Source organism: Phlebotomus papatasi, chromosome 2, assembly GCF_024763615.1.
Source record: "Phlebotomus papatasi isolate M1 chromosome 2, Ppap_2.1, whole genome shotgun sequence".
In the NCBI taxonomy this organism is placed as follows: domain Eukaryota; kingdom Metazoa; phylum Arthropoda; class Insecta; order Diptera; family Psychodidae; genus Phlebotomus; species Phlebotomus papatasi.
This window is the reverse complement of record NC_077223.1, coordinates 70,300,532-70,323,998: the sequence shown is the minus strand read 5'-3', so window position 1 is coordinate 70,323,998 and position 23,467 is coordinate 70,300,532. Positions and strand designations below refer to the sequence as shown.

Genomic DNA, 23,467 nt, shown 5'->3' with positions numbered 1-23,467 from the left:
TGCTACAAGAACTTTAAAGATCAAAAAGTACTGTCTTACTTTGGTTCTAGATGATCGAAATCTCGTAAATTTAATATTCTCGTATCGTGAGATAGATAGATTGTGTCAATATCCCAAGCAACTTCCTCTCTGAAAAATAGAAAAGTAAAAATGTAAAACTATTATTACCATATTCCACTGTAACATTTTTCATATTAAATTATTCAGAATGCCACTTTATGTCGTTCCCTCATCTCCCGCATAAAATATTAATATTTATATGCATAAAAAAAATTCATATGAAGAGAGAGAATTGAAAATTGGAGTATTTACTGTGAAAACATGAGAACTTTCATTTGTCATATTTCACTAAACTCTTTATATTCAAATTCCTATTCAGCGCTTTTTTCCCTCTCTTCCTCCTAATATTTTTTTTAAATTAACTTTTTTTTCATGGTGAAATGAAGGTGAAAAAAATATTTGACTCACCTGTAGGGGACACCATGATAATCACACATACATGCATATTGCGTGCTAAAACCGCCACATGGACCCAAATTTCTTGGATCCGATGGCCTCAATTCGTCTGAGAATATCGTTTCCCGTTCTGTCGGCTGTACGTCAATCTGCCAAGAAAGGTCGGAGAAGTATAAGTAGCATTTCAAATGGTGAGAATTCACGACAATAAATGCACAAAAAGCCATGCAACACCATCCAAGCATGGATTTAAGATTCAGTAAAATACAGAAGGGTTAAATTGTGATTCACTCAATGTCAGTGGAATCATCTCAAACATGATTATTTTATATTCATTTGTGGAATTCCAGTCAACTCTTCAGCCAACTTTTATGAACCACACCAAGTTATATGTTGTGTGAATATTATGTGAGGCCTCAGTAGAAAGTGACCAAATGCATCATTTACTCAGGATAGCATTATTTGTTTTCATTAAAATCCATTTTTTTTTAATTGTTTTCAAATGTGTTTGAAAGAAATAGTCTGACAATGGCAATGTCTGCTTATTTATAAAATACGAACTGAATAAATAAACTGCAGACTATACGCAAAACTGATTTTTTTGCAAGACATAAATGTTCAGCGAATAATTAAATGTATTAAAAAAAAACTCATAGTTACTTTTTTATGGTGATTTTTTAATGGTGATTTTAAGTAGTTTTTCTGATCATTAAATATACCCTAATATATTTTTTTAATTATTCAGAGAAACTATTTTAATCATGTTAAGTTCATCAAGGTTCATTTAAAAATATATAAACATATCTACCAATATTTTAATTAATTTTAATGTTTTAAATTGCTATTTATTTTTTCGGATACGACAATATATCTTGGACTGTCGGACATGACACAGGGATTCTGCAAAAGTTCATAACTTCTCATATCTGTTACTCAATTTTATTAACTCTCCTAAAAGGTAAAAACTGTCCGTAAACAAATACCTTTGGTGTTGCCCAAACATAAAAAAGTCGAAAATCTTAAAAATTGTCAAAGTTTTCCTAAAATTTTGTTTTGAAAATCACAATGACGACTAATGAGAAAGACAATATAAAATTTATCACAAAAAATAGAAAATGTTACGGTCGTAATATAATTTAAAATTTAAAATAACAAGTGTGGCGTGACATGACGCAGAAAAAAAATATTTGTGAAATTGTAAATGTTTGTGAATCCTTACTGAGGACTTACAAAATGCTCGCTGAAAAGTTCGCAAAATTTGTATTTTTTCACAAGTATTCTTCGTGAAGACTGGGTGCGGTTGTTGAGGGTTTGAGAAAAAAGTTACGATAAAACATTCGCAATGTACCGTAATCTTCAAAAGCACTGATGACAGTAGATTATCTATCTAGCTAAAAAATGGATTCTTGAAGCAGCAGTTAATTTGACATGATAATCTGTGGGAAAAGAGGGTAGTAAGGCCAGTTGAAGGTGTCGGGAGAAGGAAAATTATATGGTGGTTGAATCTTCTTTAACAGAACCAATGATAATAATACTAGAGTATCTTTAGAGATCACCAGCAAATGAAAAATCAACGAATTTCACCGTCAGTCATTAGTGTTATAGAACTTCTAACACTAATAACGATTTTCCAATATCAAAAGTCAAGAATTAGTTGTTATGGCTCCGGCACACCTTTTAGATCAGGAAAATTTCGTAAAGTCAAAATTTACATCCCTTTCTTCTTAAAAGCTTTCCATACGTTCGCACTTCTTTTCTTCTTTCGAACATCACACTAAATTAAATTTAGTTCAGTTCAATTTTGAGTCAGAAAGCGCGGAAAAGACTTAGGGGAAGTGTGCCAAATTTCGGCCAGCTTCTAATTTCAGCCACTTTGAGTGTAATTTCGGTTATGGAAATAAATTAATTAAAATTATGTATGTTATCTTCGAATAGTCAATGAATTCATTTTGCTTTTGAATATTTATTCATTTTAGGATGCATTAACACAAAGACCGCTAAATTTTAGGTATAATTTGAATTTAAATTGCGTTGTAAAAACTCAGTGTGGAAAGAGTCTTACAAAAAATGTGACAGATCGATTGTGTTTCTAGCAGTCTTACGATTTGTGGTGAAGTGCAAAAGGTTTTCCTTCGGTGTTTTTCATGAAAATTGATTAGTTTTCATTAAAGATTGTTTCTGTTTATGTTAATAGTGAATCAATCTTTAAATTTCGGATAAAATTTCCCAGCTGGATCCTGTATTTCGCGTAAAAAAGTATATACTTTGTGAGCGTCTGTCCGGTGAGGTAGTGTTGCCTATTCCGGCAACATCTTTTGTTTTCCTAAATTTCTTATTCATTTTGTGTTTCCTTTTTCAATTTCTGAGTTTTACAATGCCGAGAGAAGAGAACCATCGCTTCTATGAAAAAGATGATGTGTAAAAGGCCTTGGAAGAGTTCAGGAAAGGGCAAATTGCTACGGGAATCTGCGCGTAAATTTTAGATGCTACTCTTCAGGTCTTCAGGACAAATTACACGGAAGATCTCTGGGCTTGTGGGTTATATAAACGTAGTAAACTTAATATTAAACTCGTTCCGTTTGACGTTTTGAAGTTTTCTATCCGTTGCGTTACTAAAGGTGGTCAGAAAAAGGTGGCCGGTATTTCACTCAAAGTGGCCGGAATACTACCCAAAGCAATGTACATATTATTATTAATTTTTCAATATTTTAGGAAGTGATTTAAAGAAAACAAAGATGATAAACTAGTTTTCAAGGTTCCACACAACCCTCCCGAAAAGAAAGTAACAAAAATATCAATATGAATTAAAAATATTGCATTTCAAACTTAAGACTTCGGTGCTTAAATGCAACTATGTCGAAATTTGGCATGCTTACCCTATGCAAATCTTTCGACAAATAAAGGGAAGTGAATTTTGATTTCATGAAATTTTAAAGAGATAAAAGGTGTGTCGAAGGCATTAGGACCGTTTTTCCTAGTTCACTTAGAAAAATTTGGGGTTGTTGGAAAGGTAATGAAATCCTTAACAAGTTTGAACCGGTTTATAAGTGGTTCAGACCGGTTTTAATTTTTCACGGAAAACATTTTGCATTTTAGAACCAACTACTCAAGAGCTTCACTATAAATATGTTATCCTGAAAGACTATTTTGGTCTTGTCACCTCAAATGCGAAGAAAATGTTCAAGAATTTCCTGAAGTCACTTAAAAAAAACTCCATTAGTGTTAATAAGAAATATTTCTAGCTTGTATGTGCCTTGTAAAAATCGCGGTAAACAAGCCACAAAACGTGGAAGTTTTTTTTTAATTCATTTATTTATGTAATTCAACAAAACATCAACAGAAATTGATATAAAAGAAAATCATCTAACACCTTTAATAACATAATTTGGATTATTTAAAGAAATATTTCATGCAACTGACCCATTGCATGAGTTTGGTCATTGAAATAGCAATTGACTGTTATGTGAAAGTGATTGCACATGAATTTCCCAACATGAGAATTCATTTCATGTATAATGTACAAATTGACCCGTCTTCATGGTCTGTATTTACATGCAAATACACAAGACGTTCCAATAATAAATTTAGTTCAACTATTTCCATGTTATTTTATTGACTGTGTCTTGAATGTGCGGTTAATACTTTTGTTGAATATTGCATTCAATGCAAGTCAACTTGAATTTAGAGAGGTATATCAATTGGAAAAGGTGAGAATATGAGGTGAATTTATAGGGACTGAAAGCCTAAAGCATTTTACTCACCTTTCTGATGATATACTTGAGAGGAACTGTTGGAAAAATCTGCTTTATTGACGATGTTAAATCTGTGAGAATTACATCGGCATTCTATTGCAAGAAAATAGAGAAGAGAAAAATTCAATAAATATCCCAACTTATACTGTCCTAATAAATTTCTCTCTCTCTCTGTCTTTAATTCCTTGCTTTCAATATATAGAGAGGAATAAAATACTTACAGAGCTGAAATTCCCTGCATCACCAGTTGTCACGAAGGAGTAAGTGCGTTCATTGGTTGTAATTGAAAAATGTGTTGGCCTCTTGCTTTCAATTGATTGAATATCTAAGTAATGAAAATGGCAGTCTATTTTTGTGGGCACCTTAGCAATCAGCAAGTATATTCGAACTGGTGTAAAAACCTGAAAGACAAACCCCAAAAAAAGAAATTCTAATAAAATTTGGTGGTAAACCTATATTAACTTATGTGAGCTATGATTCATCTTGAAATTGTAATATTCAATTAATCAATTTAAGAATAATGGCAGTCATATCTCACTTGAAAGATTTTCAAATATGGGAACATTTTGTAATAATGGACAGAATGGTTGTAGCATAAATATCTATTAAAGATGCCATAAATTTTGTAAAAGAGTTTACAAAATATTATTTCTCCCTTTCCTGTCTTCCACTGCAGTTCTTAAACTTATTGGCTTATTATGACCATTAACCTAATAACGTAAACCTTAATACGAAATAATAATAAAAAAAAGGGGTGGTAAAGTGTCCCATGTTTTGTAAAATGCTAGAACTCCTGAATCAGAAGCTATACCTCAAATGTACTTCTGTGTCATTTGCCGTATTCCGATTCTCAACTGGTTTGTACCGATATATAAATCCCTCAAAACATTGTCCAAAATAGCTTAGGAGTAGCATAATGGAATTTCTGATATAAATTAGTTATCGGTTATGAACCGGTTCATTATCGGTTCATAACAAATTGGAATTGGTTCAAGCTTGTCAGGAATTCCGAGACCTTTCCAACGAGCCCAAAACACATTGACATTGAAAACCCGTAATTAGGAATGATTCAACAGTATTTTCGTATATACACGTAATGACAGCCCGGGTAACCTCTAAAACATATCCAAAATTTAAAAAAAAAAATTGCACAAAGCAGCAATCCAAAAAAAACATGGTTTTGGTGGGGTAGGGAGAATTGAGGAACATGTTAATTGTACCAGGGTTGACTTATGGTAGGACTCCCGAAGGTCCCAAGTCTCTATCTATAATCGTTTTAGGTCTAGGCGTGGTAATTGCCAGACCTACAAACACACGGACAGACGGACAAACAGTGTGACGTCATTTCTCAAAAATCGTCTGAAACGCGGAGATATGTTGGCAAAAGTAGCCCCGTGGGGTGTAAGGTGGAAATTTTGGGGGGTCAAAAATCGAGGAATTATACTGCTCTATCTGTGGTGTTCGATCAGAAAATCGATTTTGTCTTGTAAACGCCCGATACCGATTTAGGCTCGGGATTTTATGACCTTTCAAATGACTCTGAACACGCTTCAAATGATTGAGAAAAATGTTCTCTAAGTTCTTAAATATTTGACCTTGAAAAATGAATATTGGGAATGATTCAAGGTCTTGTTGGCTATGATCTTATGGTTTATTGATCTTATGATATAGTTCGTACAGGACAATTACTATATATATTTTTCCAATTTGAATTTGTAATAGCGACTTTTCGTTTTCATGATATGTCCTGCTTCAAAGCATAATCTCTGAGATAATGAGCTCGATCAGAGGTCTTTGAGTGAACTGCTGCTTTACAATAGCTGTAACTAAGAAAGAGTAAAAAAAAACACCTAAAACACAAACACAGGAAAAAACAACTCATGCAAAATTTTGAGTAATTAATCAACAGAAAACAAACAGCTTATCTATTCTTCTCTTCTCAAAATGCCCAAGAGAAATGTAACTAATGACAAATTTCACAATGTAACATTGCTCTCTTGTGGGAAAGAAATCCACTAACATTTCACCTCTACAGGGTCATTAAGAAGATCCCCCATACAAGTTCTCACAGGGGGATTGAGTGCAAAAAAAAGGAATATATGTATATACCTGTACTAAATATTTTCTCCTCATTTTTCACCACCCCCCATTCACTCTTTTTCTTGCAAAGTTCATGTGGGAAATTCTCTTTCCTTCTTCGTGGGTTCTCTAACAGAGATTTTCCGCATCGTTTAATGCCTAGGATATATACACATATATATTATATATAAATATTCTTTTTCCTTTCGCAAATTTTCTCTCGTAATAAGCAACAATTTCCACCACATATTCTCAACCACTCGACTTACACCACTAATCTTCTTATACAACTCTGTCTCTTACTCTCATATAAATTATTTCTCACCCTCAACCATGGCAATTTACTATGATTTAATTTCCAGCAAATTTTCATTTAAATTCATTTGTTGGGCCTTTACGTAAATACCCTGAGATCACTTTGGGTTAATTTAATTTTAATCCAATTAACTACCAAATCAACACAAATTTTGGTGTGTTAATTCAGTTTTTCCCTCATTTCTTTTTTTTTTAATTGCGCAATTAGTTATAGAGGGTGGTGCTATAGAAAAGAATGGCAAACTTTGCGAAATGCTTGCAAGTTTTATATTTCAAGTAAAAATCTATTTTGCCTTTTTGAGGAAATATTAATTTTTTATAAAAAATAAGAAATGCTTCTTGCCGTTTATAAACTTTTTAAAGTCCTGAGAATTGGAAATACGTAAAATTTAGTTATTTAATTTTGTTATAAGAACTATCAGAAACTATTGAAATCATTCACCAGAAAAATTAAGAAAACTTACATTTTTTTCTAAAGTTTTAAGTTTTCGGGATGCGTACATGTTTGTGTATACTATCGACAATGTATACCAAAACAAAACACATCCTAAAAATAGACCGACGTGCCAGAAAAACACTTCTCATATTTGAGCATTAAAACAATTAAATGTTTTATAAGTTCAAAAAAAGAAATAAAATTATTTTCAAAATAAATAAGGCACATCCAATTGATTTAATGGTTGTTTTTTCATTTCTAAATTTTACAATTTCAAATTCGGAAAGTTGATCCAATACGACCTTTGTGGTTTCGAGGAAATTAACAGCTACTCAATACGCTACCTATTTAATATCATACAGACGTTAAACAAATAATATTTCTAAAGACTTGAAAAAAACCCATATTTTATTATTAGTTGGTAGAATTAAAAAAAAACATTAGGACTTTATTTGGAAAAATGCTTTAATACCTAAAAGAAAACTACCTTTTCATTTTATTAAAAAATGTAAATTTGACTAAAATTCTATTGTAAGGGGCAAAAGATTTTTGTAAGTTATTTGTTGAAATAAAGAAAAAAACGATGCAAAATATGTCCATGTTCCCTTAACGTATGCGTTGAAATTTTAACCGAATATGTTTAGGATTTCAAAAAAAGGTAAAAATTAGTTCAAATGAAAATAATTCAATTCCGAGTAGTTCAATATGAATCACGCAGAGAAATTCCCAAGTATTCAAAATCAAATAAAGTGATTTCAGTGACACGATCTTAGAAATATCCTAAAATTTCTTAAATCCATTCGAAATAGAGTTTAATTTTAGAAACTAGTGCAAATTGATTCTATCTTACAATGTGATTGATTTTTAGATATCCACATTTTGTAAATAAATGGGAGTATTTTTATCCCATAATGCGATTGAATCTATTCCAAAATATGATTGATTCTATCGCATTTGAATTTTTTTTCACTTCTCGAACTCAAAGAGAGGGCAGTTATATAATCAATTTTTTTTTCAACTTGTGACCGGTCTGGAGCTTAAACGGTAAAAAATATAAAGTTCCGGTCGTCGGTGACCCCCCATAAAAAAATTTCTATACGATTTTTTTATTTTTCCCCAGACACCCTTCCAGCCCCTCTAAAACCATGTTTTTTTGTTTTTTTTTTCGAAAATAGCTCCTACGATTTCTTTTATATCTGGAAGTGTTATTGAAGTGATTCAGGTGACCATTTCGTCCAAACATATACATGATGATAAAAAATCGCCATCTTGAATTGTCGAAGGTCAAAGTTTTACTAGTCTTAAAATCAGTACAATGAATCGGTTAAATATCCGAGAATGACATATCTTTTTCGTGTTTACATTTTTTGTTTGTCCGTATGCTTTTAACTCAAGCCAAAACATTCTAAAATTATCATTTCTTTAACAATTTTTGATTTTGAAGTGCTTTTTGTGATTTACGAATCAATTTGATCTCTAGTAGATCAGTAAGCACGAAAAGATCATGCTAAAAACTAATTCTCAGAGAACTCTATCTCGCGAATTCGAGCATTCCACGCTTTGCCATAATTTTTTATAGCATTTTGGGATGGTTTATATCCTCCAATGTGATCAAATCTATCCAAAAATGTTGATTCGAAAAAATAAAATGCGGTAAAATCTATCCCAAAATACGATAAAATTAATCGCATTGTGGGATAAATATCTTAGGGAGATTTTGAAAAATCTGTCGCAAAAAATGAATAAAATCAATATGTTCTAAAAGTCAACCACAAAATGGGATTGAATTCAATTGGAAAATGGTACTGTCTAGCTAGATAGAATCTAGAATATTTCTCTGCGTGTAGCGTAATAAATTTTTCAAACTTAACCGACTGGAAAATCTTTAAATTCTTAAAAAAAATAAAACCTAAATTACAGTACAAATGTTTTACAAATTCTCTTGATCCTCTTTGTGTTGGATAAATTGCTAGGTTCAATATTGTTAGTTGATTCTAAAATAAAATGAAACATTAGAAAATCATATTTATGCTCTCTATCCCCGAGAAGATTCTACCATAATTTTTCAGTCCGTGCTTGGATTTTCCAATCAAATTTGTTACTCAGATTATGGGAAGAATATTGATTGAAAAGTTTCCAAAAAAATAAAAATAAAAATTTAATTTTCTAAAGTGATGTCTTCCGAATAGATAGTTTTGGCAAACTTTGTATTTTTCAATTTTAAACTGTAAACGTAAACAATAAAAAAGCATTTTGAAGAAGGATTAAGGTAGGTGTGCCAAATTTCGGCATAGTTGCATGTAAGCGCCAAAGTCTCAAGTTTGAAATGTAATATTTTTAAAACAATTTGATTTTTTTTATTCCTTTTTCTCAAGGAGTATTGCTTGGAACCTTATAGACAGTTTATCGTCTTTATTTACTCTAAAACCATTCTTAATTCATTTTATAATGAATAAAAATATAGACATAGCTTTGATGCCCTATTTCGGCCACCTTCATTCTCATAGTTCCTTGTCCTTCGGGAATTCTTCCAATGTCTTTTTCACGTCATCTCGTTTGTCGAAGCCACATTTTTTTGTTATTAATTTGCATTGTATAATCTCTAGAGTATATGTAATAACTAAAAATTCACGGAAATTTGGGGAACAAAAGAAGTGGCCGGAATTGCGAGCTGGCCGAAATTTGGCACACTTACCCTATACGTATTGTTTCACAATTTCTGCATGTTTTCTAAAAATTTTAAAAGTTATTAGACCTTTTTCTGGCGTTATCAATATACGTTACAATAATTGCTCATTTAATAAGATATGAAATAGCATTTATTTACCGTCACAATCCAATTTGGTATTTCCTCAGTCAAAATCCCAAAATCAAATTGGCAATTAATTTGTGTAGCAAACAAGGAAACATTTTAATTAACTCATAAATATTTTTCAAAAAAAACAGAAATACGTATCTTGACAAGTCATCTGGTTTCCCCAGCATGTGGAATAGATTGATATGTAATATTGGTAATGGAATTTATAAGCAAGATATCTATACAACTTTAAACATGTAATTTTCTATCAAGATGGAAAATTTATGTTAGTAACTCTTTTCTTCGTTTGCCCTTTCTCCACTCTACAACTTCACTTTCTGGAGAAAAAATCCAGAAATTGTCACAACTCAACACTAACAACAACAAAAGAAAACTAAAATAATAAATGGTATTTTTATTCCTTCAATGAACAAATGGAATTAAATCGCACTTTCATCTTGACCCGGTACACTTCAATGTGAATTTATTGCCTACATTCATCTGTTGATTTAATTTGTAGTATAGTGAATTATACTTTTTTTCTTATTTCTTTAAAAGTTTAAAAAATTGAACTTTGCTTCCTCACTGACACTTTGATATATATTTTCCTCTATATCATCAATGTAACGGAACATGGGTCTGAATTTACCATTTTATGTAAGACAGTGAAGAGTGGCGCGAGTTACAGAAAAAAAATAATACTCCAGAGTGATGGAGGAGCCTTCAGAGGAATTTCTGTGTGCAGATTGACTGGGTCAAAGAAATGAAACCCACAGCTCAGCATACAAAGAATGGCATTCAATGAGTTTTTAATAAAAATTCATTTGCATGAATTACACATTTTTTCGATGATGTGTAAAAATGTCGAAGAGAGAAGACAAATCGTGATAACATATGCAAATATCCATTGAAAATCACCAAGAGCTAACAGTAATTTTGTCTAGACCAGAAATATTTCATAAACTTTGCATGTTAATGGTCGATTTAGCGTAATTCTATTACCTTCTTCTATCATAATATACACACACGAATCTAAAATGAGACACACTCTCAGAATTAAAAAAAAATAATATATGTCAATGTGGGTGTCAGACCCGACCAAGATGTGCTACTTCTTTCGTGTTTTGCCGCTAGATCAATTAAAAAAGGTGGTCTCAAGTCAATTACACAAAAAAAGACAATCTGCAGCATAAATCCATCCATTCATCTACTTCAATTATGATAATCTTCAGTCTTTAAGCTGCAATTATGAACAAGAGATTGCAATCATCACTAAGCACATAATTATTCATATAATTAATTTGCATTAAACGTATGCAAAACATATTAATGGAAAGATCCATTGTTTTTCGCATGAATTAGATATTCATCTTTTTTTATCAGTCTTTGTTTTGCTTTTATTTGGTATTTCCAGAATAATATCTGCTCTACAAGCAAGAACAATATGATAATTTTATTTTGAAAACAAAAGTCTGAGAAAACTTTTTTTTTTTAAATCTTAATTAAGTTATTCTCTAGTATCGATATAATAAACGAAAAAAATTAAAAATGAAATCAATTTTAAGGAAATGAAGGAAGAGCGCACTACCTTCGGATGACTCAAGGTTCGATAAATTCTTTTTTTTTTTCAATGTGTTTTAAATTAATTTTGGCCTTTATCATATTAAATTTTAATAGCTGGTCTAATACCTCAAATTTCCAGAAAAGATCTTCTGGTGAAATCCATTAGGGACCTAGAGAAAATTAAGTGGTCCGAAGGTAGAGCGCTGTGCTCCTAATTAATTTCAAGTGTTTAAGTATTCCGAGAAGTTTTTCCTATTCACCACCAAATTAGGATTAAAAAAAAATATTGTTAAAATCACATAACCTCACTTTTCCTCTCATACTGATTTAAATTTAAAGGTTAAGAAAAAAATCGAGGTTGAAATCGACCAAAATGAGCATGTAAAACTGATTTGACTATTTCTAGAACTCATCAAAAGAATTCATTACTCAAGCCAGTTCTAAAATATTTACTTTTCTTTAATGTTATGTCCATAACCTTCCAGTGCAACCTTTCGCCAGACTAAAGAACTAACGGACTAACGGTCCAATTTTATTGAAAACTTTTCGTCAAATTACCAAACAAGGACTTGGATATTTTTTTGGGGTTACATTGAATTTTGAGGTTATAATCGACATACTAGGCCCTGGAGTAACCAATTATCCGGTCTCTGTGGTCTAGAAACTCAAGCTGGTCAAACCAAGATTGAATCCCTTTCACTTGCGGTATCATTCTAAAAGGGGGGAAGTGACTCATGATTTTCATATTATGACCATTGTAATCTGAATAGAAAAACTGACTTTAACATAATCTCTACTCAAAAAGTGACAAAATACCAAATAGCCGTAAATATTTATTTTTAATCGTCAAATAAGAAATTTCAAGTTTTCAAAATGTTAATTGTTTTTTCTTTCTAAGGTTAAGTTCTTCATAACCTTATGGCCAACGGACAATAACTTCTGTTTAGTAAACATGTTTTTGACATTTCAATGAGAGTGAATGAAACCGAGATCTAGTCATCTCGCTCAGTCTCATAGAAATTTTCAAAACATGTTTACAAAACAAAAGTTATTGTGCGCTGGTCATTAACCTTTAAAATGATTACAGTTCCATAAGTTTTTAATTCATTACAGTTTTAAAGTTTTAACAAAACATGTTTTTGGATGGGTAAGAGAGCATAGGGAAAAATGGTCTATAGATAATGTTATTTTAGAGGGGGTCACCAAAGATCGGAATTTGATATCTTTAAGGGTTTGTCCTTTAGCCCGGTAACAAGCTTATTGTATATAATCTCTTTAACTTTACTGTTGAGAAAAGAAGCTGAAGTACTCAGCGCAAAAATAGGCTATTTTTATAGGAAAATGTATTACATTAAACATTATTTGTTTCCAACAACTCAATATTGTCAATTAATTGAACAAAATTATGTTTTTATTTTGACTTTCTTAATTTTTTTCTGAGTGTAAAATAATATCAGCTCAGCTTCTAAAAAAAATATCGCTTAATCGTCTGCAACAAAATAGAACGTCTCTGACTCATTTTTTTAAGTGTTGCTGTGTCATCTTCGTATATCTTGTTTATTTCCATTCTGCCATATTTGTATCTTCATTTAACACGTCATATATAATCGCTAAAAAAATATCACCTTATCCAGACTACAATTTTTCATTAATTAACCCCTGAATTACTGCCAAAGGGATTAATTTGAGAGTATCAATGTCTCAAAAAATTGCATTTCCGTGTATTTAGAAAGTGCTAGTCTCTTTTTTTTAAGTACTTTTTCATGCTTCTCACTCACAGTGGGACGATATACTTAATCTTGCGTGAGATGTAGATTCTCACTATAACTTTCATTGAAATGCTATATACAGTTGGAGAAAAGGGAAAGAATTAACTAGCAGAGAGTTTAGTGGAGAAAATTAGCAAAAGCTAATATATCTTCATAAAGAAAAAAATCACTCAAGCATTTAAATAAATCCCTCATTTGTTTATTAAAATCTTTTCATGTTTTTTACTTACCAGTACCCTGTTTTCTGTCTTGTCGCCTTTCGTCTCCAACTTTACAATATATTTGACCAGTATTTTTGTATGACGACCCAGCAATGCTTTCACACTCTCTGTAAATCCAAAAAAAGTAAAAAAGAAATGTTAGTTTATCAATAGAGGAAGGGTATTTTCTCTGAATGTAATTAACTTGGAGCATTTGCACTGCAAATGCATACGAATATCTTATCAGAATTCACTTGAAAGCCAATTACGTAGTCTTAAGGAAAATCCAATGTATTTTGCTTAATTGAAAAATCCCCTTTTGGTTCTCGTGCTCGTGTTAGTGTTTGGAACAAGCCAACACTCTCATGACTTTACATAAATAAATACAATAGAAAAAATAAAGTCCCAATTGTTTAACTTAACATGTAGAAGATCCTCTTTCATTTCCGCACTCAACATTTTCTTTAATACACAACCTCTATTGGATTTCTAACTTGACTCAATGGACACTCAAATTACTCCAACAAGAATGAAATTGTTCCTTGTTTATCATATCAACATTACTGTCCAGTAATTTTCTCTGGGAAAACATGTAAAATGTGACACTCTGGGGAAGTAACTACTAAATAGCTTTTCCGTGTCATGTGACCATTTATACAACGATGCAGTGGAAAAGAGAAAAAATATTTTGCAAAATACTCCAACTTACGGAATACGTTAAAACAGAAATAGGTTTAGTTCATTGAATTAGGACAAAGCTTTGATTCCATTTGACTCAAAGCTTAGGAGAAACTTCGGCAGTAGTAAACATGGGATAGTTATAAACATTTATTATAATCACTCATTATGCTAATTCATGGCTTATTGATCTGTTTCGATACCAAGTTTGACCGGTTTTATAGGTTAGAATACTGTATAGTTCGCTTAAAACAATTTTTTGATCAAATTCATCTTGTTCTTTGTCGTGAACCTGGGATAATTTCTCTTTTTTTCTAATTAGATGTGATTCCTTGTAATCACACCTATTTTAGAGTAGGATGGAGCAGGGATGTGTAGTCAAATCACCATTAAGTCTACATCTACGCCAAGTAGCCATTTTGTATAGCAAAATTCAGTATATATTCATTTGCTCTATATGTGCATATTATTGGATCAAAATTGTCTTTATTGGGGTACAAAATTAAAAAAAAAACTCACCGTAAGTTATCATGCAAATCCAACTTATCTAGAGGAAACTGGGGCACCACCAAACACGGGGTAGCACCAAACACTGCGATTCTTTATTCAGATATTCAACTTCTAAGGACAAGACCTATAGGAATTCATAGGCACTATAGGGATGCTTGTCTACTGAAGAAATGGTTGAGATAGTCCAAGTAGTTAAGAAATAAAAATGAGTGTTCAGTGCTACCCCGTGTTTGGTGGTGCCCCAGTTTCCCCTAACCCGAAAGGACTTTATATTACAATTTAATTTACGTTAATTATACGTACAATAGCGTATAATTTAGCGTTCCATACTTTGCGAAATGCTCGGACTCGTGACTTAGATGCTATACAGCAAAAGTACTTTATCATTTACAATTTACCAGTTCATAACCGATTTGAATCGATTGATAAATGACTCAAAAATCGCCTGATATAGCTAATGAGTAAAAAGAATTATTTTTGGACACAAGTTATTTATCTGTTTATTACCGGTTCACAACCGATTGAAATTGGTTCCGTTTTATCGGAAATTAAAAGACCTTTTCAACGAGCCAAAACATGATACCATTCCGATAAGAAATTCGCTTTCTAAAGCCTTTTTAGCCCTTGACCTTTAAAAACTGTTATGAGAAATGATTCAAGGATATTTTCGTATAAGGACGAAATGTCTGTCTAAGTAATCACTCAACATATTTAAAAATGAAAAAAAAAATCACACGACGCGTTTTCAAGCAGGAAAGTTTTTGAGGGGAAGGCGAAATGGTGGAGGGAAAATCAGGGGCATATTAATGATCCCAGGGTCGATTTACAGGGTGGGGATCTCTCAAAGTTCACACGTCTCTATCTCTAATCGCTTGAGCTCTAAGAGTGGTAACGGCCGGATAGACGGACATATGGACGGACCGACAAACAGCTTGACGTTAAAAACTCCAAACTTCAAATTTTCAAAAATATTAAAAATATTTTTCAAAATTTTATTCCATTTTGATTGCTTGCACAATTTGTTAGAGGTAAAGAGGAAGAAATCATATTTCTATTTGTGAAAAACAAGACAAATACAATCAAGTAAATCTCTTGTTATTCTTTTTTTTCAAAGAAAATTTGCGAATAATTTAGAATAACAGGGAGCTAACTAAGAAAAAAACATGTTTTGAAAGGTAAAAACATGTTTGTTACAATGTTTACATTATATTAATGCTCATGGGGATCTCAGTGGCGCAATAGGCAAGAGCGTTGGCTCTTGGGCGGCTGAGATCTCTGACTCGACTCTCACAGTCATGAGTTCGAGTTCCGCCCCGTGCAAACAACTGAATGTCTGATTTAGACAATTTTCATATGTAACAATGATGTAATATTCTCCAACAACTCCGGAAGCATGGAAGAAGAATCCACACCACGGGAAGGCACTCCTAGCATGTACTTAGCAGATTCTTCCACTAAGAGAATTGACATTGTAAAAATGAATACCTTGTATATTTCGATACAGTTAATTAATGTTCATACTAATAGAAAAGAAATAAATTGTTTTTTTCCAGTCAAGGAATTTAGATAATTATTTATACAAAGTTGAATTTCTCAAGATATTTTCTGAAAAATTTGCTGAAAATTAGTTGGCCCCTTGTAATTTCTAAGGAGCGATATATTACCTACCGCTATTTCTGTGGAGTTCGAGCAATAATTTGCAGATATCAAAAAACTGCTCAGTTAAGGTTCAAGAAGCTCATAAAAATATGCATTGCAAGAGGCCAAACAAAAGAGTTATAATGATTATATTCATTACGATTGTATATTCCATCCTTGAAAATTTTATCATTCAAAAATTTAATCAAATATCATATGCTTGATTAAATATCCGTTGAATATAAATGATTAAGCAACATCACAAGAGAAAAATCATCATGTTAGGCTGAAATAATGTGTAACAACAAAAATAATTTCAATTGATTTTCACTCCTGTTTTCATATAACAACAGAAATATCATAAAACACATTTAGAAATTTTCAGATATTAATTTTCCAAATCAAATAAATTCCAATGAGAAAGTTCTCATGTTGGAAAAAAAACGTATTTCATGAATTTCTGCTATATTAAATTCATATTTAATTAACTACATTATAATTTAAATGTTTTATTTACTGAATAGATAAAAAGCAATCAATAGGAGTAATTTCCTATGGCATAGCTAAAGATGAAGCGAGAATTCAATATCCGAAAAAGCATTGTAAGACTTTATATTCAATTGCTCCTCTAATTTTCCATTCATACAAATGGTTCATTGAGTTGAAATTATTAAAATTTCAGTGACTCTTTTCAATGGATTTTCAATTGCATTGTCAAATTGTGAGATAAGAAATTCGTCTCTTATGAATATGTCTCTAGTCTCTATTGTTCACGTTTAATCAGTTTCTCCAAGATATTTTCCCCAAAGACGGAAGAAAGCCTCATAATTTCTTTTTATCTCTTTAGAATGGAAAACCTCAAAAAGTATTTATAACAATTAGCAATTTAAATAGAAAGAGGGACGAATTGTTCTAACGAAAATGGAATTCAACCAATTCAGAGAAGAAAATCATTGTACCGTTTAATTTCTGTGACCTAAATTAAAATTCTAAACACCGTGATTTGCAAAATCAATTAAAATCTATTTCACTTGTGAATCCCCAAAATTTCAACAGAGTCATCCAACCCCTTTAAACACCAAAAACATACTCACACCAAACATACCAAAATCCAAACACAGGGGAACACACAAGATACATGAAATCCAATGCGGGAGGTCTCTAAATCCCGAATTAGGTAATTTACACTCAAGATTTCTGTGTGGCAGCTGAACTGTAATTAAGCCATCAACAACTTCCTCCAAGAATACTCAAACTTCAAAATTCTCAATGAAATTTTGATGTGTGTGCTATAGTAAAGTAATTTCTCCATGGCACTTAATCTCGAAAATTTAACACTTCAAAATTTCTCACTTTGTAGAATCTGCTATGGGTTAGCAAAAATGCTCGTGGCATTCATTGTGGAGTTTGTGAGATTGTGTCTGGCGTTAATGACACTTTTCGTTCTCTTATTTGAATAAGATATTAATTCGAAGTATTAGATTTGAAATTGAACTTAATCCACAAAAAGTATTCATAAACTTATAAGAAGATTCTACATTCTCTAACCAAAAAGATTAATGCTAATTTGAGTAGATATTTGAAAAAGCCAAAAACAGTAATGCAATTTAATAAATTTGGAGTTAATTATAGGCGTAGATTGTATGAAGCGCTCTAAAAATATTCAAAATGAAAGTGTTTGGTTCTCAAAAGTTTATGATAAAAATTCTGTAGAGGTTAAAATTTTAAGGTCTAGTATGGCTTTCAGACTAGAGGTTTAGCCTAGTTCCCGAATATCCCGAAATTGTAAATAACATGCAATATTAATGGTTTTTCACAATCGAATGGATCATTTGCTCTTAAGATCTATTTTTTCCATTGTTAAAAATTTGTTTATGAAAATAATCTTTGTTTAAAATTTTGTTTAACGATGCAATCTACCATGTCTGATCGGTGAAAACCATTCTTAAACATTAGAATTAAAAAAAAGCCTACGAACGAGGGGGTCAAAGTCACCCGCATTTACGGTAAGTTTCATTTACTTAACTTACATTTACGGACCTAGTAAGATTTTTGTTTCAAAATCTAACGAATCATTTTCCTTAATAAGGGGGGGGAGGGGGAGAAGTGGGCACTTTTTCTTGAAATTGAGCTTTTTTCCCTATTTTCAAAAAGAATCGAGGTTTATCATAATGCAATTTTGCCTCACAATTGGCTTGTCGAGCTGAATTCTATCATGGTACAGTCCAATTCCATAAATAGGAGAAAAAAGCCCAGTTTCATAGGTGCCCGACTTTCTCCTATTTAATTTTTTATTAAAATACCCATAAGATCAAACTTTAGGTCTGAAGACCATCTTTGACTTTAGGCGAGAGGCTTGAGGCGAGAGCAAAACAAATTAGGGTGGAATCACCAGTTCTCGCCAGTGCCCCACTTCTTGCCATTTACATTGAAATCGCTATTTTTCGCAATTTATGAAATAAATGAGTCGCAATTTTTTTGTATTGTTTCTGCTTCTATGCATAGAATCGAAAAATAATAATTATTCGTTTTGGATTCACGATTTTGATCACTTTTTAGAGCAATATTTTAAGCAAGTGCATCGAATCCAACATCTCTTACCAAATGTACTAAGTGTCGTCAAATTTTCATCAGGCCAAAAATACCTATTTGGGTAAATAATTTGTCTATTGAATATTTAATTGCACTTGTGGAATACATAAAATTTGTATTTAGTCAATTAATATTTCATTTTATATTATTTTTGTATAAAAATGAGGCATGGCGAGAAGTGGTAATATTCTGGAATTGATTTTACCACCTGTCGCCATATCTTTTCAATAGGCGACGCTAACTTCACTTCGTACATTCTCAGTTGTCAAATCTGCATTGTTTACTTTCTGCAAAAGCCCCATAATTTGATTTCTCAAATAAAAGTGAAGAAAAATCATTTAAAGAGAGTAATAATAAAGTGATCACAAGGAAAGAGAAATGGTGAATGTATTCTTTTCATAGCATTGCCTAAAATAACCGAGTGTGGTTCTTTTCAAGTGGGTGGCGAGAAGTGGTTACAAATTTTACAAAACTGGCGAAAAGTGGTAAAAAGTGGCGACGAAATGGTTATTTTTGCATTATTAATAAAAATCAGTTTTTTAAGTAGTCCAGCGTTATGTTCTAGGATTATTGTTTTCACGTATCTAGAGCCAATACATCTAAGTAACTTTGTGTCAAATTTGACTTATCTTGTAACAAGGATTCAAAAGTTATGATTAAATGAATTTAATTTTTTCCTAAACATGGCGATAGCCGGTTATTCCACCCTACAGAAGAACATAATTATCTTATTAAAATAATCGTTTTTATTTTTTATTTTAAAGCAATTTAGATTTTAAATAAATAAGGTAAAGTACCCTTACTCGACCGGGTTCCTCTATTCGACCGGTGGGTCAATTTTTGAATATTTGATGGTGAATTTAATCAATTTCTATGAATTTGTCACTGATTCGTATTATTTAAAGAATAATTGACCTATTAATGTTAGATCATACAATAAATATTATAGCAAATATAATTAAATTGAATAAATAAATCTACCGGTCGAATAGAGGAACCGGTCGAATAAAGGGTACTTTACCTTATAGGTCATTTAGAAAAAAATGTATATAATGACAATACCAAATCCTTTATAAGTACACAACATTCTCGGGGTTTTATTAAACAATTTAATGAGACCACGAATAACTATATCACTCTCAACATTCAGCCGCAACTTTTGGTACTATTCTAAATATTAAGTATATTAAACTAATAAAAAAATAATCAGGTTATTGTATTATTAATGTGACTCAGAAACAACATACCTAATTACTTCAGTGGAATGCTTTTTTTTTAAATTCCTTTTTACATATTAAAAAAAAAATAAAGTATGTGAGAAAAACGTCACGAATCTAATATATGTTCCAAACCAATAGGTTACATATAGCAATGTTGGGAAAATTGTTGTGTGAAATGTAAACAAACAATTAAAGACTCAACTTTAAACATTCTCCAACAGCTTTTTTGGTATCTTATTTTGTCTGGTGGCTCACTATAAAATCTTCAGACGCATTGAAAGTAAATTTTTTGGGAGAAATTGCTTTACTTGAGTGAACTTTAGGAAGTTTCAAAAATTTTTTTTTCCCATAGTAAAGGTGCAGTTAGTTGACTCCCTCTCTTTGTTAATTTGGAATGCACATGTTTTGTTTTTGCTTTTATGTCTTGCAACTTGACAAGGAGGGAATATGTGGTTCAAGTATCACTTACAATGGCAATGAATACTAAAAAAAAAGATTGGGAAATGCCAAGTCTTTTTTTTTCATTATTTTAACACTGAACCTGATTGAAAAGAAAATGCTGAAACTTTTGTTCAGGTGCAACGATGCAAGAGTTCTTATTTCTATTAGCATATGGCAGAGAAGAATTCACTTGTCTATTCCTCTTCATTTCGCTGCCAACATTATCAATTCAAATGAGTCGCGAGGATATTGTATAGAAAGAGAGTGTGGCAAGTCATAGTGAAATAGGGGGCAATTTCAATGAATAATGTAAACACCATTGAACCGAGGAGTTTCATCATTTCCAAGACACACTCTTTTGATAAAGAGCGCTTAGGAGATAAGGCTGTGAAAAAGTCTGTGTGCAATTTTCACCCACCAGCAATAAAAGGCCACAATATGAATTCATCACAAGCCACAAACACACTATATAAGACGAAATAGAGATTGCAATTTAGTGCAAAAATGAGTGTTGTGTAAGGCATATATATAGTGGAATTTTTTAATAAATATTGAAATGTCTTTGAAACCCGTCTCGTCAACTTTAAATGTCCCTCAGCAAAATAAGAGCGTGTGACTTTGAATAAATTAATTTTGATAGAGGACCTGTTTCATCTCCCTTTAGTAAATTGTTGAAAATTTCCCGAAGATTCTTCTCAGCATCCTCCAAGAGTATTTTGTTGTACTCCAACTCACGACGACATTCTGTTGCACTCAAACTTCTTTTGTGCACCATTTGATCACCAAGAAATTTACCACGAAGATTATTAAGAAATTCCGCCATTAGAGAACTTCAACAAATATAATAGCAAACCGTGACCATATAAGCACATCCAAACTCTTTCTAAACCCAACGGAAACTAAAGTAAAATCATAAACTTTGGTCGTAGAGACGGAAATTTTTTCCAACTGTTTCTCTGTGGTTGTCACCTATTTATTAAGAAAATTGCCAATAAGACACATCAAAGTTCCCCATACTAAAACACATTCAATCGTTCACAAGATAACGCATCGGACCTGTTCGTTAAAAGATAACAGTGATATCGTCATAACTTTTATAAAATCGTATAAATAACAACACCAAACCAATCTTTGCATGATAGAGAGAAGATTAGCGAGTAAAGAAGATAACATTATTGTTCTTACTTGATATATTTAGAAATAGGAGACTTCCGATCAAATGTTTTAAATCCGTAGCAAAACCTTAATAATCTCAATGATTCATTGGTAAAGGAAATTACAATATCCGTGTGAGATAAGGCAGATTTTTCATAAAGATAAAAAAAACGAAATAGCTCAAATATATTGTGCATATTTTGGAATTCTGTCTATGATTCAATCTTAGTACGAATTTCACCTTGAAGCGTTTAAAGGGTTTTCGGTGTACCGTAAATGGGGGTGTCTTTGAACTCCGGGGGTGACTTTTCTACCGAAAAATACCGATTTAAAGTAATCTGACTAAAATAAATTTATTTTTTACTGAAAGATATGTCATTCTACTTTGTATATTTTATTTAAAAAATTTGAAAAAAGTAAAAATGTAAATTTAAGAAGCAAAAAGAGTTTCAAAAAAGTTTTATATTTTCGCACCTAGCGCCTAAACTAAAAGAGATGAAGAAGAATGTATGGATTTTTCGACTTTATTGGATCATAATTAACCTAGAAAATATTGTTTAAGAACTTTTTTTCGCATATTGAAGAAAACACTATTAGAGGGTTAAAGATGGTCTTTATTAGTGGCACATAATAGATAAGATCGATGAAGACCATCTTTAAGTACTAGAATATTAAAGAAAAGCTTACGAAAACCAGGGATGCAAAGTCAGCCCCGGAATGTAGTTGTCCACGTCTATGGTATTTTAACAAAAAAATCAAAATAATAAAGACATCCTTCAAACACGCTAGGGTAAAATAAGGTAATTTGGAACCCTTTACAATTTGGGACGTTTGAGATTTTCTCACTGTTTTAGAGATAAAGGACGAAATCTGTTCCTTTTCTTCTTAATCGCCTTTTCCTTCTGTTTTGCGGTCTTTGTTTTCTTTTGGCTAATCTGAAACAGTGAGAAAATCTCAAGTGTCCCAAATTGTAAATGGTTCCAAATTACCTCATTTTACCCTACATGATTTTAAGTTTAAGTTTAAGTTTATTGAAAAACCACGAAAAATAGGCTACAATCCTCTTACAATTGCGTGACAGGAAAAACAAAAGAAAAAAAGAATGAGAAAGAAAAAAGAAGAAAAAGAAGAAAAAAGAGATGATGAATGATGAAGATTTTCCTCTTAGAGAGTAAAAGAATTACAGCCTTAACCCACAAGTTTGTACAGTATACGTTGTATGAAATGTAATTGGTATATTACATGGGTTTCTGCCTTATTGTTTCATGTGATTGCAGATCTATAGCAATTGACTTAATATATTTGGGAAAACCACTGCAATTGCTTGTTATTTAGAATACCCAGACCTTGGATAACTAAAGCAGTGTTCAGACAAGAGGTTTAACCCAGTTCCCAAACGTCTCAAAATCCTAAATAACAATCAATTTTACTGTATTTTTTTTAGAATATAATAGGTCATTTACCCTTAGTATATATATCCAATCCTAAATCAAAATTTTTCAAAATATCTTGATTGAAAGAATTGGAGAACTTAAATCATAATGTTTAAGCTTTTTTAACCCTTTAACTCTTTCCGGACCGCAGCATATGCTGCAAGCCAATTTCACAATTTTTAATCAAAAATATCTATGCTCAGGAATTAATTGAGGTCCTACAAAAAATATCTTACATTTGGACATCCTTATAGTTTGTAATCATCCACAAGAATAGGATTTTTATCAGTTCTAAATAATTAAAAAACATTGTTTTTCACAGAACATGCATATGCTGCTTTGGGTACGAGAGTCCCAAAAGAGACGAAAGAGTTAAGGACGAGAGGGTCAAAAATTTGGGTTCAGAAAACATCACTTTTTCTTACTTCTTAAG

The 23,467-nt window shown here is 31.7% G+C and overlaps 1 protein-coding gene across 12 annotated transcripts in view; it reads right to left on the bottom strand.

Moving 5' to 3' along the window:
• The window catches only part of LOC129804192 (F-actin-uncapping protein LRRC16A), a 75,898-nt gene that overhangs the window by 39,490 nt on the left and 12,941 nt on the right, over positions 1 to 23,467 (bottom strand). For 5 of the 12 annotated variants that reach the window (XM_055851283.1, XM_055851289.1, XM_055851290.1 and 2 more), the window contains exons 2-6: positions 13,398 to 13,495; positions 4,430 to 4,609; positions 4,218 to 4,301; positions 469 to 605; positions 40 to 129 (exon numbers count right to left, since the gene is read on the bottom strand). In XM_055851283.1, the coding sequence (XP_055707258.1) occupies positions 40 to 129; positions 469 to 605; positions 4,218 to 4,301; positions 4,430 to 4,609; positions 13,398 to 13,495 (589 nt within the window). Of the gene's footprint in view, positions 1 to 39; positions 130 to 468; positions 606 to 4,217; positions 4,302 to 4,429; positions 4,610 to 13,397; positions 13,496 to 21,091; positions 21,348 to 23,467 lie in introns of those variants that run through there. The other 7 variants (XM_055851278.1, XM_055851280.1, XM_055851281.1 and 4 more) reach the window with 3 other exon arrangements.